The 19,261-nt window shown below is 41.0% G+C and overlaps 1 protein-coding gene across 1 annotated transcript in view; it reads left to right on the plus strand.

Moving 5' to 3' along the window:
• Window positions 1-19,261, plus strand: part of LOC149322406 (serine/threonine-protein kinase/endoribonuclease IRE1-like) — an 88,465-nt gene that overhangs the window by 42,378 nt on the left and 26,826 nt on the right. The window contains exons 3-9 of the mRNA XM_089527040.1: window positions 2,370-2,403; window positions 4,935-5,013; window positions 11,874-11,946; window positions 12,477-12,599; window positions 13,365-13,466; window positions 13,577-13,838; window positions 15,866-15,944. Of these exons, the coding sequence (XP_089383166.1) occupies window positions 2,370-2,403; window positions 4,935-5,013; window positions 11,874-11,946; window positions 12,477-12,599; window positions 13,365-13,466; window positions 13,577-13,838; window positions 15,866-15,944 (752 nt within the window). The remainder of the gene's footprint in view (window positions 1-2,369; window positions 2,404-4,934; window positions 5,014-11,873; window positions 11,947-12,476; window positions 12,600-13,364; window positions 13,467-13,576; window positions 13,839-15,865; window positions 15,945-19,261) is intronic.

Genomic DNA, 19,261 nt, shown 5'->3' on the forward strand with positions numbered 1-19,261 from the left:
TAAGTGTTTATTGGATTGCGGTCTTGTTTTTCTTTTTTAAAATATTGTTTTAATTCTTGCCTTTTCTCTTCGTCCTTTCATAAATATTTTTATAACTGTCAGGAACTTTTTCTACCACATGGGTGGGCAACCTATGGACTGCAGGTTCCATCAGCTCCAAACAGCATAGCTATAGCCACTGTTGAAGGATAATGGAAATTACAGTTCAAGAATACCTGGAGGATCATAGAATCATAGAGGTGGAAGAGATTGCAAAGGCTGCCTAATCCAACCCTTGCCATGTACACGACTAAAGCACTCCAGAAAAATGCACATCCAATCTCTGTTTAAACATCTCTAAAGAAGGAGAGCCCAGCTACCCAAAGTAGTCTGTTCCACTGTCAAACAGTTCTTACAGTAATGAAGTTCTTCTTAATCTTTAGGTGAAATCTCTTTTCTTGTGATTTGAAACCCTTGGTTTGTGTTCTAGTCTTTGGAGCAGCAGAAAACAAATTTGTTCCATCTTTTATATGACAGTCCTTCATATACCTAAAGATAGCTATCCTCTCTTTTTTCTCATCTCAAAGCTAAACATCACCACCTCCCTTGTAAGTCTTGGTTTCCAGAGCTTTCATCATCTTGGTCATCCTCATCTGGACATATTCTTTGTTTGTCAATATCTTTGAGTCTCCCTAATCCGGATTTTCAAAATCTGAAATATTACAAAATCCAAAATAGCCCACTTTGGTAGCTGAGATAGTGACACCTTTGCTTTCTGATGATTCAGTGTACACAAATGTTGTTTCATGCTCAAAATTATTAAAAATATAGTTTATAAAATTAACATCGGACTTTGTGTACAAGGTATATATGAAAAATAAATGAATTTCATGTTTAGAATTGGGCCCCATCTACAAGATATCTCATTATGTATATTCAAATATACCAAAGTCCAAAAAAATTTCTGAAATCTGAAACTCTTCTGGTTTCGAGCATCTCCGATAAGGGAGGCTCAACCTGTATCACATAGGTTCTAGAATAGTGTTGGGAAGTGTGTGGCTCTCCAGATCTTGTTGGATCACCACACCCATCAGCCCTACCCAGCATCTGGAGAGCCGTATCATTCTCCACCACAGTTCTAGAACAATGTTGCTTCCTTACAAAAGATCCTTCAGCAGGGCCTCAGCATTGCTCTTTCTTAAGAAACTGAATGGAGAATTGTAGATGCTTCCATGTAGCACTTAATAAGAACACAGCATTTCCTGTTTTTATTCTGCAAGGCTGAAGATCCAAACATGTGTTTACTGAGTAAATGCTGTTTGAGGAATGGTAATGCTTCTCCTTTCTCGTGGCCCTTTTCTTGGTGGTTTGTTTGCTGGCACTTAAGTGACATTCCCCCCCTTTTTGGTGGATACTTGAATGCAACTGGTTAGCAGTGACATCACCTGGATTCTCTTCTACACAAGCTGATGTTCATTGGCATGGGAGAGTGGGGGGAACTCAAGCTTCTGTGGAACTAACTTACATCAGAAAGAGGAATTGTTCAAGACTGTATGAGAGACCCCATGCTGAATCATGTAGGAATAGTAATTGTCCCTCTCATTCTGCCTCTAAAATGATTGCATTAGTAGAAGTAGACTAGAAGGCAGTTAACCACAAACAGCAAACTGTCTCGTCCCCATGCTGGTTGGACTACCATCAGTTGTCCCTATAAATCACTATTTGGTATCACCATGTGATGAGAGTGAGAACTACTGATTTTGTGGGAAGGTTAGTGGAGTAAAAAGCACAAATTAGTCCCTGACCCAAATAATTTGCAGTCTAAGGTCTAATCTGCACTGCAGAAATAATGCAGATTAGCACCGTTTTAATGGCAATGGTTCCATCCTGTGAAATTCTGAGATTTGTAGAGCTCTCTGACAGAATGCTAAATATCTTACAAAACTACAAATCCCAGAATTCCATAGTATTGAGCCATGGCAGTCAAAGTGGTGTCAAATGGCATTATTTCTCAAGTGCGGATGAGACATAAATATGAGCAGTTGAGGAAGAGGACAAGAGGATGGCTTAAGGTAAGAATAAGAATCAGAGGGAAATCTGATAATGGAGTAAGTAGGATGACAGAAACACTTTCCATGGTCAAAGACTCAGGTAAACTGTATTACATAGCAGGATGCTCATTTTGACAAGGTCCCTGATGTACAGTATACTGGTCACTTACTAACCCAACCTGCCCCTTCACTGAGTCTTGGTATTTTTTCTTATAAACCTCTAATATCACTGGTAGATGAAGCAGGTGGGCCAGGTGCGTCATAGACTACAAACCTGGTGTGATGCTGGGAGAGGTTAGTTGCTTGGACCTTGACTTTCTGATATTTTTTTCTGTGCAGATCCTGTGCTTCAAGTGCCGTTACATGTGGAAGAGTAAGTCTACTTTCTTTTCCCTCGCAGCCCATCTCCAGTTCCTGTGGTTACTAGCTTGATTTTCATAACAAGATGAAGATATTTGTCAATGCATCTTAAAATTAAAAGGAAGCCATTGAATTGACCCAGATATAAAGACCATAATTCTGTGAAGTGAACTTTATGTATACAACTAATAGCTTATGAATGCATGTGCAGAAAGGGGTTCCAGTCCATTTCATCTCCAGCACAGCCCTCTATGCCAAGCTGTAAAAAATTTTTATGAGGACATAATGCGTACTACAGTAGAAGAAAGGGGACACTCCCAAATCCTTCAGGTTGCACATGGTCACTAGCACCTAGTACATGCACATCCTTTGTGATTATGGCCTCAGTAATTTGGAAAAGGAAACCAAAATCCTTACACCGTTTTGCTGCTTATTTAATTTACAAAGAAACTTCTAAGTAAAAGGCCTCTCATAGGATCTGTGTGTTATATTAAAAAGTTTCATGTATGAAATGCCTTTTGTTTATGCAAGAGAGGTACCTGTTGCTTCCCCATTCCAGCTGCAATATGCAAACCCCTCCACCCTATCAGAACTACCACTTTCAGGACACAGGTAACTTTTTGGGAGGTCACCCAAAACTGCAGCAGGAAATCAGAGGTGGAAAAAGTTAGGATTGTGCTTTTAGGCTGCATCCACACTGCAGAAATAATCTAGGTAGATACTACTTTAACTTTCATGGCTCAATGCTGTGGCATTTTGGGAAATATAGTTTCTTGTGGTACCAAAGCTCTTTGACAGAGAAGGCTAAATATCCCACAAAAATCTAAGTCCCAGAATTCCATAGCACTGAGCTGTGAGAGTTAAAGTGGTGTCAACCAGGATTATTTCTGCAGTGCAGATGCAGCCTAAATGATTTTGATTTGCAGTGCATTGCAGTGGTGGTGGGAAGAGTCCTGAAGATTGTGCTTCCCATCATGTTCTCCTGTTTAAATGAATGCCCTGCAGCTAGCTGATACTGCCACCTCTTTTCTGGATCTTTGCCTCCACTTTTAAGCAGCAGCCAAAACACAAAATTATGTAGGTGCAGCATTTACAGTCGCTTAACCTCCATGCTAGGAAAAAAAAACTGCTGTTAAAATCTGCTATTAAACACATCAGAAAAGGCTACTAAAAAGACTGGTGGCCTACAGTATATCCAGATTATTTTGTGCTCAGGGAGCAATATTAATTTAGTGCTCCCCCTTGACCAAAAAATATAAATCATATAGGTTGCCCAAAATTAATCACTCTCATGGTAGTATCCTAGTAGTAATTTAAATTAGTTATAAACTAGTTAATTAATTTTAATTATATTAATTAATGATAGTTATATGTTCTCCCAGTCCCTAGCCATTCATATTAAAAGGAAATGTGCTTACACTGAATATTTAAAGGTATTCAAAGAAATAATTTCTACAGTAAGAGAACAAGTTTCCAGGTCCTTTGTTCTACAATCAGAGCTTTGTTCTGCAGTACCAACAAAAACAAGTTTCCAGATCCAAAGATAATATTCTTTTTAAAAAGGAAACTTGCTCTGTAAAATAAAAAGAATGTATATAGTGTTGTGACTATTAATAATTTTTGATATCATCTTATCCTATATTAATAATAATAATAATAGGATTTATTTATATGCCTCCCAATCACTGGGAATCCGGGCTGCTTACAACAGAGGGGATAATAGATGGTTCCCTGCCCTCAGGCTTACAAGCTAAAAAGATATGACACAAAAGGAGAAGGGAATGGGGGGGGGGGATTAGGTCCAACAGTTCTTCTCTCCCTCTGAGGCCTGGACCAAGGCAGATGTACTGGAAGGAGGGCTATTTTTCTTAATCGAGCCCGGGCCCAATGGCATTGGACCTGTCCTTTCACTCCCTCTAAGGCCAGAAGATGACAGTTGGAAGGAGGGAGGGGATTCATTAATTGAAATTAGTGCCTTGGTTTGGACATAAAGATCTCAGTGTGATAATCCATGGTTATTCAAACTGAGAACAAGTCTTGTGATGATATGCTTATGTCTCCCTTCTCCCACATACTTTAATTCAAATTATCTGAATCAAGATATTGTGGGTTAAACAATCTCTAAAAATGAAGGTATCAGACCAGGACCACCGCAACATGGAAAGAAAGGCTTTTATTTAAATATGTCATTAGAATTCTGAATTTATTAAAGAGATAAATGGATATAAATTCTTGGCCATAAAGAGCATTTAGATTTCTGGAAAGAGTAAATATAAGATAAGAGTTTAAAAAGTACATCAAGGCAAGTTAAAGTACTGGCATAAAAGTCTGATGTTGTAATCTAGTGTCTGCTCTGGGGACTAGGTCTGTGGTAAAAACTGGTGGCTTAATGTGCTGTATTTGCACTTCACTTTTCCCATTAAAAATAGCATAAGATATGCTTTTAAAAACAGCTGTCTTCACAAGGAAGTAAGTTCTATGTATTACTGTGCTTCCCTTTTCACAGATGCAGTAATTAATTACTGTTCTAATAATTTTTTTCAGTCCTAGACCAGCCTTTCTTCCCGATCCTAATGATGGAAGCCTGTATACACTTGGTGGCAAGAATAACGAAGGCTTGACTGTACGTATAATGTGATCAGACAATTGCTGCTTTGTTTCTACAGAATGGGCCCAAGGCAATACAAGAGAAGATTCATGCACAGCCTTCAAAGGGCTTTTCATTAAAGTGAAAAAATATGTTTCTTTAAAATTCACAAAATGGTAAGGCATTACTGAAGAGGGCTGTCTGCCAGTGTATTTTTTACAGTACGTGCCTTAATTGTTCCCAATACCTGATGCTCCTGCAGTAGAGACTATTTAGTGGCTAAAGTGTGTGTGTGTGTGTGTGTGTGTGTGTGTGTGTGTTTTAAAGTGAAAATCTTGCAATAAAACCATGGGAACCTTTCCCTAAACAGCTTTGAGTTTGGTCACCTTGTTTGTCCAAAAGCCTTTCCACATGAATTAATCTGCCATGGAATTTCCATCCATTGCATTAAAGAGGATGATTCTGAGGTCAGAAATAGAGAGACAGAAATACAGACCCTTATCTGTAAGATCTACCTCAGTCTCTGTTCAGGGCCGGTTGGGGAGTTTAGTTTAATGAGCAAAAGGAGTACAAGCATGGGTAAAGGTGTTGAATCCTCTCCCCATCAGCAGCTCAATTTTCAGTTTGTCACCTGCCATCATTTTTGCCACCCAAATGTGAGCAAAATGCCTGAGAAGTTGCTGCTGGGAATGAGTAACTGGAAAATGCAGTTCCCACCTCCCATTTTGTTCTTGAAATTAAACTCCTCCATCACTGCTCCTGAATACACAAACAGTATTGTTTCATACATGATTAGGGCAGACCTGTGTTTGAAAACATACTACTGTCACATGGGATAAGGATAGGGTTGCCATCCCTGAGGGCCTCCAAACCGGGAAAAATGTAGGACATGGTTTTAAAATGTAGGTTTTTTTTTTTTTTTTAATTTCCTTGCCAGGTCCTACATTTTAAAACCTTGTCCAAGGCCTCCCTGGGGCCTGGGACACAACGTCCCCCAAGCCCCAGGGAAGGCTTGGAAGACGCCGCTTCCAAGGCCTCCCTGGGGCCTGGGAGACAGTGTCCCCCAAGCAGCAGCCGAGGAGGAAGGGGGGAGGAGGAGAAAAAGGAAAGGGAAGGAGAAAGAAGAAAAGGAGGAGAAAGAAGAATAGGGAACAATATAAAAAGAGGAGGAAGAGGGGAAGAACAGAAAAAAGGGGAAGAAAAAGAAGAAGAGGAGGGGGAAGAGAAAGAAGAGTAGGAGGGGAAGAAAACAAAGAGGAGGAGGAGGAGGAGGAAAAAGAAATAGAAGAGAAGAAAAAATAGGGGAAGGAAGAGTGATAGCTTGCCGGCAAGGCTCTTTTCTGCCCTCGGCCCGCGCGAGGGACCAAAGAGGAGACATTCCTCCTCTTGAGGCTGGCTGGCCAATGGGGAGAGTGGAGCTGGAACAGCCCTGCCTCCTGCTAGCAGTCACAGGCTCCTGCAGCAGGGGAGGGCTGTCCAGCCATTGGCCAGCCACCCTGAAGGGCAGGAGCTCCTGCAAGAGCACACAGGGCCAGGGCAAAGCGAGGCAGGCAGCGAAAAGGCTGCAGCAGCAGCCGCAGCAGCAATGGCGGCGGTGGCAGCTGCAGAACAGCCGCAGTTGTTGCGGCGGCGGCAACCAGCTCAACGCGGGGCAAAGAGCCAAACCGGACCGTGACCGTGCCAAGTGGCCAAAAATCGGGTTTGTCACGGCCCCAGGGGGGTTATGGCAACCCTAGATAAGGACAAAGATTTGTTTCCATTAGACATTCTCAAGGCCTGATAAAACTGTTATGACTGTGATTTTATCTCTGTGATGTGCCAGTTGTCCCGTGTCTGTATTTTGTAATTGGCCTTTTCAAAAAATAATTTAAAAATTTTACAGTCAAGTATAACAATAAACAGTAAATCCCTGGGCATTTTTGATTGCCCCTGAATTTGCAATAGTTTCTTGGATTTCTGCAATTCCATCCTGGAAAACTGCATTTATTGCACAATGGGATACAGTGGCTCAAGTGATTAAGACACTGACTCTGTTGACTGCAAGATCGGCAGGTTGGTAGTTTGAGGCCCAGGTGCCGTGTGATATGGTGAGCTCCCAACACTAGTCCCAGCTTCTGCCAGCCTAGCAGTTCAAAAGCCTGCAAATGCAAGTAAATAAATAGGTACCACTTCAGTGAGAAGGTAAACAGCGTTCTGTGCAGTCATGCTGGCCCCATGAGCACAGATTTGTCTCTGACAGCGCTAGCTCTTTGGTTTAGTAACAGAGATGAGCACTGCCCCCCTATGGTCGGACACGACTTGACAACCTTATCAATGGGGAATACCTTTACCTTACCTTTAATGTTTCTCTAGAAATACCTGGAGAAGATTATAATTTCTGTGCTGTTAATTAATTGTTTGAAAGGTTCCAAGTTTTCAAAGATTTCAGGCATAAAATTAAATCTGTTATAATTTCATGAATTATGGTGTTGCTGTTTAATTTCTAGTTTGCCTTTTTGAGCACACACTTAGAAAAGCAATGCAACATTGGAATACATAAATAAATAGTGTGTGTAAAATTATATATAGGAAGACAGCATTAAAAAGCTTAGTAGAATGAAAGATGAAAGAGTCAGTTTAAAGGGCATAATAGAGAGAACCCAGTTAAATTCTGACAGAAGGATATTCTCATGGAATGAAGGATTTTCCACAGATGAAAGGATCCTGTTCCTTGTGCTTGCTGACCTGATAAACATTCATGGGGAGTCAGAACATTGGACTTCAGAGACTGATCTTAAGCCCTAAACAGATGGATATGGGTGTTGGCAGTCCTTTAGATCAAGCTATTAAATATTAAATCCACCATTTAAATTGAACCCAGAAATAAATTGGTAATCAGCCTGACAGATATAAAATTAATATGTAAAGAAATCTGTAATTTGGTCTATTTTGTCTAGCAGGCTAGATCCTACAAGTATTCTAGCAGCCAAATTTTGCATCAGCTGGATTTTCTGAACTTTATTTAAAGGCAGTACAAAGTAGACAGCATCTTAATAGGCTAGGCTGGATGTAACACAGGTGTGTGAGCATATCTTGTAATAACTCCCAAGTTTTCCAGTGCTGGTTTGGAGGGCAGGTGCAGATCACAGTTTGTCAATCCATACGTAACAACAGTTTTGTCTGAACAAGGAGTAAATGATAAGTCATGAGTGTGGCACTTTTTGTACTAAAAGGAGCAAATGCATGAATAAATATAAAGCAATTTTCATTATGTTAGTCACATTTATACCCAATTTTCCTCCAATAAGCTCAGGGTGGTATAAAGCCTCCCACCCCACCCCACTGGATCATCATAACAATACTTTGAAGTAGGTCAGGCTGAAAAAGAAAGTAACTACCTGAGGTCACCCAGGGAATTTTGTGGCTCAATGGGAATTTTAAGACCAGATCTCCCAAGCCAAATCCAACAGTTTACCCTCAACAGGGGCCCATTTATAGTCAATCAGTGTCCCTTATTTTTTTAAAAAAACCTGTCCGGTTCTGCCTGTGAAGTTCTTATATTTTCCAGTATGATGAACAACTCACACAGTTGGCTAATAAGCTTGTTATGTGTTGAAGCCAAGTTTAGGATGCCAGTTCCAAGAACAAATGCACTCAAGCTGTGATGCCAGTTTATCTGGATTCCCTGAACCCTGGTTTGAGGGCAAGATGGGCTGAATTTGCATTTAGGAAATTTGCATTCAGCTTCAGGAAAATGTCTTTGGCTTTACAGGAAGCCTAATAGACACTAAAATATAATATATATGCTGAATTTGAAAGAGTGTAATTGGTACTTGCAATATCTTTTGACGTGGCTAGAACAGTGGTTAATGACAGCCTGAAATAATCAAGATGTTCATCAACCTTATAAAGAAATCTACCTATTCCTGGAAAAATGTATGTACAGAGTGGTTGTGTTAGTTCCAGTATTAATTTCAGTACATGATGCTTCTATAGTTTCTTTCAAAGTTCATGAAGTGTTAAACAGGACTGATAAGATCACCTCACAGAGGTTCATTGTGTAATTCTTAAGAAGTGCAGTCTTGTGATAAAACAGAGATAAATATTAACTTCCTACAAGTTTTTCCCCCTGAATTTGTTCTGACTTCTTATAATTTTGTCAAATAATATATTTCCTTTCAAATGCCTCCCAGGACATTGTGGTCTGTAAACGTGCTTTACACATCTTGCATCTTGTTTTTTATTTTAATCCGATGGTGACTGATTAAATCAGATGGAATATGATCTTCCCAGATAGTAGACCAAAACCGGAGGATATGTGACCTTCTGGGTGCTGTTGGACTGCAGCTCCCATCAACCTCACCATCAGCTATGCTGACTAAGACTGACTGGGGTTGCAGTCTAACAGCTTCTCAAGGATGGCATGTTCCCCATCCCTGCAGTGGGCTAGCTGGACTCATAGCCAGAGATGGTCAGTGAGGCAGCTTCCTGTCCTCTTAACGTCACTTTTGTTGTTTGTTGTTTGTGTAGGTGGCAGCCTTTTCTGAACATTGTGTGTTTTTAACCTCTAGGATAATTTAGAATATTTAAAATTATGCATGGGAAGGCATTCTTCTAACTTTTGAAGTATATTTAGCTCCTGGGGGTAGCAGTTATGCTCCATTTTTCCTCTTCCCACAGCAAAGAAAAAATGACACCTTCTTTCTATGCAGCTCTAAAATGCACCAGATTTGTTTCACTATTTCAGTTTACTGTCACCAATTTATTAGTGAAATTCACAAATTTGTTCTTGTGTATGATGTTTCTATGAGGCACAAGAAGTATTTTTGTGCCCTGCACACAGACTTGAAACTTGAACTGATTGGATGACTTTAACATTTTGAGGATACCTTTTTGCATTTTTGTTTTTAAACATACTGTATGCAGAACTGTTATACTTGAAGCTTGGTCCTTTCCATGAGTTGCCGAAAGTTAAATCTCTGAGGCATGGAGCCATCTTCATTCTGCTGCCCATCAGTGTCCTCTATATCCTTTAGAAGTCAGTGCAGGATATTTCAGAGTAAAAAGCAAGTGTGTATTTCCTTTCCCTATATGTGGGATGGGGAACAAGTGGATCAGCATCTTCAGCAGTGCAGGTATTGGTATGTGGTGGTGTGGTGAGTGACTTGAGAATGCAGTTGAATCTGCAAAAATATCTCTATTTTCACTTTGTAACGTTATTGCTATGAAGAGGCTTTAGTGAAAAAGACATTACAGTCCAACCTTGTGCCTTTCCTCATGGTGCCCCCACTCTCTCTGACATACACGCATTCGTCTTATCATTTAAATAGCGGCTAAATGCACTAACATATTTTGCTCCTGTCTCTATTATATGTATGTGCCATGCATGTGTTGTATTCAGGATGAAGATGTGCATACTGTGTTTATGTAAATGTAACATCCAGTGCATAACTATGTGGCCGTGACGGAGGAGAAGAATTTCATATATGTTCCAAAGTGCTGCCAATCTCCCTCTATGTGTGAGATTTAAACTAACACACCAAACTTTTTTATTTATTAACTAATTAAAGGCATTTTGCCGCTCAGTATTAGATGTCCTCTTGATTGAGCCAAGGGTGTATGATGGATAGAACAATAGACTTTGACTGGGGAGATCATCATTCACATCCCTGATTAGCTATGAAATTCACTTTGAGCCAGTCTCTGTCTCTTAGACTAAAGTGCCTCACAGGGTTATTGTGAGGATAAAACTATTGTGATGATAAATGTGGAGGACAAAATATGCTGCTTCTGGTCTCCATTGAGGAAGAGCCTAATGAAATAAAGATAAAAAGTAAATCTATGTTTCCATTTGGTGCGAAGATACATTTTCGTTTTGGCTTCATACACCGTAAATTGTCATCATCCCCTTCCTCATTTACAAGAAATATATTTTTAAATATTAGAGAGTGGTAATATCTGTTTCTTGCTCCTATGTTTTATTCTTTGAAACACAGACCTAGGTTGCATCTGCAGAAATAATGCTGTTTGACAATACTTTAACTGCCATAGCTCAGTACTGTGGAATTCTGGGATTTGTAGTTTTGTGAGGTATTTGGCCTTTTCTGTCAGAGAGATCTGGTGCCAGAATTCACTAGGATGGAGCTACGACAGTTAAATTCGAACTGTCAAAATGCAGTGTTGCAGCAGCCTAAATCAACTTCATAGTACAAAATCAAAGGTGTTTGATTCACTTTGTCTTGGCAACATCCTGTGGAATCCTGGGATACACAACTGAGGACAGGACCTTTGGAATCCTCAGCAAGAGATCTCTGGTGCCTCTGACTAAACTGCAAATCACCCAGGATGCCACTGGAAACAGGACAGTTAAAGTGGAATCATATCGCTATCATTAGGTAGTGTGAAATGAACTTTAGATCATATTGATCCTATTGAGCAAATGTGAATGTGGTGTATGATAAAATTGCTGTGTGGTGGGGATGAGAAACTTCACATTTTTAACAACTAAGATTATAGGGGTATAAATAGGGAGAAGGCAAAACAGAGGAGTAAGAAGAATAGAAGGTTTTTCCATTAGAAACAGCAGCAGTATCTGATTTGTGAAATGTACGGCCGTATACTTGTCACTATCTTGCTGTGATGATAACTTAATGCAGCAGTTCTCCTGATAGAAATCTCTGTCATGTCGTGTGACGCAGATACAGCATGCAGATAATTCAAATTGGCAGTGACGTATATGGGATTGCTAAAGTAGGCAATTCCTCAATCTTTTTCATTCGGCACAGACATCATGCTTAGAAATGAAATCTACTAATTTAGTTTTGTGTTGCAAAACTCACCAAGTACTAGATGTAAATCTAAGGTGGCTAACATTCATGTTCTGTGTTATATTAAGATGGCTGATATTTGTATTCTAGAAACTGCCATTCACCATCCCTGAACTAGTCCAAGCATCCCCTTGCCGCAGTTCGGATGGAATTCTGTACATGGGTATGGCTTGATTTGCTTCCTTAATAGTAAACTGTATTTATTATGGGATGTTGCCACACAAGTACACATATCAGTTTCTAATTATGCTGTACTGACAAGGATCACACTTGGAAATTTTTTCCCAGCAATAGCTGTAAATTTTGTATTCCTCATGATGTTTTTGGATATTTAAATTTGTTTTTAATTCCTTATAAAAATAAGTTACCTGTCTCAAGCTGTTGTCCAAGGCACTGCTTTGTTATTGGCCTTTTTATCTATTGAAGTAGGTTCTATCCTGCAGTTATGCAGGTTTTTTAGATATTGATGTTGAGATTTCTTTTCAGAATTGAAATCAGTGGCTGGGCTTGGGCTGTTTTTCCTTATCAGCCTCAATTCCCTTGTGTTGTTAGGGGGATGAAAATAAAAGGGATAATAAAACACACCACACTGTAAAACAACTTTTTGAACAGCAAGTTGCTGGCTGGGTATTGAGGAAGGTGGTGTTTTGAGAATCAATTTTCATGATACTCAATGATGGTCTTTTCTGTTAGGGAAGAAGCAGGATAGCTGGTATGTGGTAGACCTTGCAACTGGGGAAAAACAGCAGACTTTAACTTCTTCATTTGCTGAAAGCCTCTGCCCATCTACATCTCTCCTGTATCTTGGCCGAACAGGTATGTTTTCTTTCCCACTTGCTTCACTAAGAAGGTCACTATGTAAAGCCAGGCAGGCCTGAAAGGACCTTGGGTCATGAGGTCTGTTTAATCCCCAAGATGAAGGGTTTGCATTAAAAAATAATTAACTTTCACATAACAATGGAAAGCGCAGTTTTGCAGGTACACAGTGAAGTGCACAATGGCTGTATAAATCATTATCTTTGGTTGACTTCTTTACCATTACATTTTATTCAGCCCATGTTAGTGATTATGCCACATTGTCTCTTCAGAAATACCTGCCTGGCTATGACACTTTGTCCTAGGTAAAATAACCATAGGAGCAGCCATGATGGTTCAGACCATGGATCCATCTTCTCATCCATTTCCAACTGTGGCCAGTTAACTGATCTCAGGAAGTCCCTAGTTAGGGCAGGGAGGTTCTCCCACAGTGCCATCCTATATCATCTGAAACCATACTTTGTTTTGAAGATTAACTAATATGGGAACAGTTCGGTCTTTGTTTATATAATAAGAATGCAAAGAAATCCCTTCTGGTTCAGACCAACTTCATTGCTTGTCCAGCATCCTGCTCCCTCAGCGGCCAAACAGATACCAAGGAGAAGTGTGTAACAAGGACATGAGTGTCACAGTGCCCTCACTTTCATGTTCCTTACTGCCTGCAGTGGTAGTCATACTGCCTCTGCTGTGGCTGAGAATGTAGAACTATTCTGTCTAGTGGTCTAGTGGAAATACAGATTTACAGGGTGTATTCCTTTTTAACAGAATATACCATCACCATGTATGATACCAAGAGTAAAGAGGTCCGCTGGAATGCTACTTATTTTGATTATGCAGCCACCTTGCCTGATGAAGACGTCCAATATAGTAAGAATGTTGATTTTTAATGCCAGGCTGAAATGGTACTTTGGCACATTTTATATAGCTCTGAACAAACAAAAGCTCAATATGATATTTTTCCTCTGTATCTGTTGTAGAGATGTCCCACTTTGCGTCTAATGGAGATGGGCTGGTGGTGACTGTTGACAGTGAGTCAGGGGACATCTTGTGGCTCCAGAATTATGGCTCCCCTGTTGTAGCTTTTTACATCTGGCAGCGGGAAGGCTTGTGGAAAGTGATGCACACAAATGTGGGGGTAGAAACACTGCGCTACCTAACATTCATGTCTGGTGAAGTTGGACGCATCACTAAGTGGAAGTATCCATTCCCAAAAGAAACAGAGGCCAAAAGTAAATTGATGTAAGTCTCTCTCTCTCCCTCTCTCTCTCTCTCTCTCTCTCCCCCCACTGCTGTTTTGATTTCTTTTCCTTTTTTGAAAACTTGTTATGTGAGGTCAGCTCTGTTTATCTAGGTGAGGAAGGAGATACATGTTTTCACTATGATTTTCCAGTGCCTTCAAACAATGTGTAGGTTTAAAAGAATTGTACAGTCTTATGCTGTAGAAGGAGATTCTGCTTTGCCAAAGCACTGAAATGGTTGTAGGATCTTTCCATATAATTTTTTTACAATCATTATTAAATCTTGTTACATGTGATGTGTTTTTAAAGTCCAGTCAGCTTTAACCTCTCCCCTCAAAACCTACTACACTGTTGCTCTAGATCAGGGGTGGGAATTGTGCAGTGTAAGTATTTGTTCTCCTTTTAGACTATTTTTCTCCATTATTGAGTTGTATCTCTTCCCTCTTTTAAAAACAGCAGCCTCTTTCTGTTTGTGGAAGGTGCTTCTGCCCAGAACAAAAGGGGCCCCACATTTCCACAAATCACTGTCCAGCTGCAAGTGTTTGTGCCACATCTCATGCAATGTTGAAGTATGCTCCAATCTTCAAGAGCGTCTTCTAGGAGCTGCAGCAACAAGAAAGAGATAAACAGTCTCACTGTGTTTGTTTGCACTTCTCTACATTCAGTCCAGTTTTTTTTTAACCTAGTACATGAACTAAACTTACTGATAGCATACCTGTTGTTTCCCTTCAAGAATATTACCTTGATAATGCTGGAGTAGGTCTAGCACTAGTATTGTTTTGTATCACTTGGAAAGGCCTTATGCATAGGAGCAACCAGAGACCAAGATATGTGGATATTCAAATACAGAAAATAAGAGGACCAAAGTGATGTTGATATTATCTCATTAAAACACATGCAGTTCAGGAAAGATCATTTTATAATCAACTTTCAACATTATTTCAGCCTTTGAATTACTAACATGAAGTCAAGCTTCAAATTGTCTTAACATAATGGAATTCAGGATTTGGCTTCAGCCTGTTAATAAACAGTGATTGCAAGTCCTGTACCGTTAAAATAATACTAGACATCCAAAATATATAGAAAAGGTATACATTCTCACCACCACCATTTAACTGAGCCCTTTAAATATCTGGTTTATTGTTGTTGCTGTGTTCCTTCAAGTAATTTCCAACATACAGCAATCCTAACGCTAACCTACCATGGGGGTTTCTTGGCAAGATTTGTTCAGAGGTTTGCCATTGCTGAGGCTTAGAGCATGTGACTTGCCCAAGGTCACCAAGAGAGATTCATGGCCAATCAGGGAATTGAACCTTAGTCTCCATAGTCATAGTCCAATACTCAAACTGCTGTGACACACTGGGTCTTCTGGTTTGGACCTCGTTTATCTTTTGATAAAGAATGGCTGCCTCATGTAGGTCATGGTCTGGTATGGCATCTGCTCCAAACCATGTTTATATGCACTGGCTTACTAATATAACCAGGCATTGGCATAAGAAAGAGTAGGCAGGTTAAATGGTGAATGGGTACACACACACACACACACACACACATTTATTTCCTTCACAATGAATAGGAACTATTTCCAGTGGTTTCAACAGGCAGGCTATCTTGCACAGTAATAGCAAGTACATTTCTATACTGCTTACTGATGTACTAAGTGGTTTACAAAGTGTAAGCTAATTGCTCCCAACAAGCTGGGTACTCATTTTAGCAACCTATGGAAGGATGCCAGGCTGAGTCGGCCCAGAGCCCCTGGCTGGTATTGAACTCACAACCTTGTGGTTTGTGAGTGAGTGGCTACAGTTTAACCACTGCATTTAACCACTGTGCCACCAGAGATTATAAAAAGCAGGAATTGCACTTCCTAAAAACGAGAGTGCTTTTACATTAATACCATATATTTCTGGTCATCCAGTTGGCTTGGCAATAGCATATAGTATGCAGCTATGTCTACAGATGGATGTTGGGGGAGATAGAAACAGCCCTGTAAAATTACCTTCCTGCCTCTCATTACTGTGCCTCCAGGCCAACGCTCTATGTCGGCAAACATTCCACAGGCTTGTATGCATCGCCATCAATGGTTCATGAAGGAGTAGCTATTATGGTAAGTTCTACTGAATTTCTATTGTGCCATCCCTTTTGCAAGATGGAAATCTGAACTTTCCATATTTCTTTACAGTTCGGATTTCTGTTAATTTTAACTACTGCTTAAGTGAGCATCTCTGTTCACAAATAAGTCATGTGGTTTCCCCCCTAATCATTCAGTTAGTTACATTCTGTGAAGAGATGAGGGAGGAATCAATGTCGACATGTTAAACAGAACAATATAATAATAATAATAATAATAATAATAATAATAATAATAATAATAATAATAATAATATGTTTTATTTATAGACCGCTATTCCGCGATGATCATAGCGGTGTACAGTAAAATCGTAATACAATACAAAATACAGTTAAAGGAGGGAGAAGTCTCGTCCTTCAGGCAGTCCCTGATGTTGCTGGGTCTGCCTGATGGCTCCTTCTGAGGCCGAGATGACAGTTGAGGAGGGAGGGGCCTCTTCCTTCAGGCAGTCCCTGATGTTGCTGGGTCTGCCTGATGGCTCCCTCTGAGGCTGAGATGACAGTTGAGGAGGGAGGGGCCTCTTCCTTCAGGCAGTCCCTGATGTTGCTGGGTCTGCCTGATCGCTCCCTCATGCCCAAGATGAGCAGAACTACAAAATTGAGTTCTGTCATCACAGTTTCTGTCCTGGACTACAGCCAGCACAAGTCCAAACAAATGCTGATAAGGATTGTTTAACAAGAAAGGAGCTAAAAGGCAGGCTACAGGCCTTTCGGTTAGTCCACAGTAACAAAGCCAAGGTCAGGATTCCATAGTCCACAGAAGTCAGTTCGGTCCAAGGTCAGGGCAGCCAGAAGGTAACAAGAGTCCAGTCTGTTCCGAAGTCAAGGGTTCAAGGCAAACAAGGGTTCCAGGGAGCAAGGAGCCAGTGCTGACAGTAATTGCACAGAAGGATACTGCAATAAACTCTGGCACCAAGTCGGCGTCTCCCAGGTGGTTAAGTAGGAGACTCTCTTCTCAGTGCCAGCTGAGGCTTGTTTGCCAATTGTCTCTCAGCAATTCTCCTGGACTGACACACGCAAGCACTCTCAGCCCTGCGTTGCTTAAAGGAAGGTACCTCCAGGCTTAGCTCTTCCCCAGAGTCACCACTAGGCTGCTGAGCCTCAAGAGGAATCTCTCCAGTGCTAGGACCTGGCTGAGCTTCGTCCTCTGGGGCTGGGAGGACAGGGCTGGGATCTGGCAGGGCAGAATTAGGACCTGGTGGAGCCTCCATTTCCTCCTGCACTGGAGTAATCGCATCCTCCTCCTCATCCTCCAAGACCTGCTCTTGGTTGGCCATGACAGTTACAATGCCACAGAAGCCCCCTTAAAATGTATTCATTCAGGCTGATAGGGACCCATCCAAAGAGTTTCCAAGGTAATGGAGACTGGGGTGTTGGGAAATGATGTCTGTAGCTCTCTCCCAGTCATGTGGCACATCAAGAAGAGGAAGCTGGAGAGAACCCATAGCAGCCTCCCAAAATTGCTTTTCTCAAGGTGCCTTACAACTGGGAGAGCATTGCAGCATGCGCACACGCACACACCCATTTGCAGCACCTCGGAAATGTTTCAGTTGGGGCACTGCCAGGCTGCAAAGGTAGCTTTTGCGGGTCACATTCAGTCATGACTGTAAACATGAATCCTCAGTCATTAGGAGATTGTAAATCCATTTTACAATCTTGAAACTGCTGAACAAGATGCTAGCCACCATGAGAAATGAATTGTCTCAATTCTGCCACTTTAAAGCTGGAGAGTAAATTATTTTACATCATTTTACTTTAAAATTGTTCCCAAAGCTGTGACTAGTCATAATCAGTTCTTGCTGGGCAAGATCATCCGGAGACATGGGGCAGGGTGTTATCAGTATGCTGATGACACCCAGATATCTCTCTCCATGTCCCGAACTGCTGAAGTAACTAAGGACGGCATCTCTCCTCTGAATGAATGTCTTAGGGCAGTAATGGACTAGATGAGGAAAAACAGACTAAAACCGAATCCAGATAAGATGGAGGTACTTAATATAGGGACCCCAAATCCAGGTATGGAGATCTGTCAACCGGTCCTAGATGGGGTCACACTTCCCCTGAAGGACTATGTGCGTAGCTTGGGGGTACTCCTGGACTTGTCCCTTCAGTTGTCAGCTCAGATAGATGTGACAGCCAGGAATGCCTTTTATCAGCTTTGGCTGATATGCCAGCTGTGTCCCTTCCTGGAACCAGGGAACCTAGAAATGATAGTACATGTGCTGGTAACCTCTCGACTAGACTTCTGCAATGCACTCTACATGGGGCTACCCTTGTACCTAGTTCGGAAACTTCAAGTGGTTCAAAACACCCATATTAAAATTGCTTCATTGGCTGCCAATTAGTTTCTGGGTGCAGTACAAGGTGTTGGTGATAACCTTTAAAGCCCTTCATGGCTTTGGTCCAGCTTACTTTAGGGAGTACCTCCTTCCACACAATCCACCCTGCACACTCAGGTCCTCTGGGATGAGTTTACTGCAGCCAAGAAAGACCAGGTTGGCTGTGGTTACCCAGAGGGCCTTCTCGGCTGCCGCTCCTAAACTGTGGAATGACCTGCCGGAAGAGATCCATCATATTACCACTCTTCTCATTTAAGAAGGCCATCAAGACGGATCTCTTCCGGCAGGTCTTCCCCAATTGATCCTCCTGCTCATTGATGCAGGTCATCCTCTGGTTGCCCCAAATGTCCCCTGCATGCCTGCCTATTTTAACTTTGTTTATTTTAATCTTACTCATTTTAAAGGTTTAGTTAATTTAAATTATAATTTAATGATTGTATTTTAGTTAAGGGATAAGGGAGTGAATTTTAGTCTGCATGTGTTATGTATTTGTTTCTGGAATTTTGTAAACCGCCTTGATCTTTCGGAAAGGCGGTATATAAATAAAATTATTATTATTATTATTATTATTATTATTTAGTATCTTACCAATCACTTAAGTGAAAAACTCCTCATAGAAGGCACAGAGATCATCTTGTTCTCTCTCAGTGAGCAGGGCTAATTCAAATCCAACCTTGAATTAATAAGCCAAAGTACCAATAAAATATAGTCGGCCCTCCCCATTGGCGAGCTTGCCTTCCACGGCTTTGAGCTTATGCGGAAGGCAAGCCCCAGCATAAGTAATGGGGTACGTAACTACATTGCGCACCACTGTGAGCATGCACCCCATTATTTTCTATGGGGCTTGAGCATACGCTCTTTCCCCATATGCTGGGGGTGGTGGTCCGGAATGGATCCCCTGCATATGGGAAGGGCTTCTTGGTGCTTCACCTTATGTCAGTAATGGACATAGTTT

Source organism: Sceloporus occidentalis, unplaced genomic scaffold, assembly GCF_023333645.1.
Source record: "Sceloporus occidentalis isolate IW3139 unplaced genomic scaffold, rSceOcc1.0.p SCAF_1, whole genome shotgun sequence".
In the NCBI taxonomy this organism is placed as follows: Eukaryota; Metazoa; Chordata; class Lepidosauria; order Squamata; family Phrynosomatidae; genus Sceloporus; species Sceloporus occidentalis.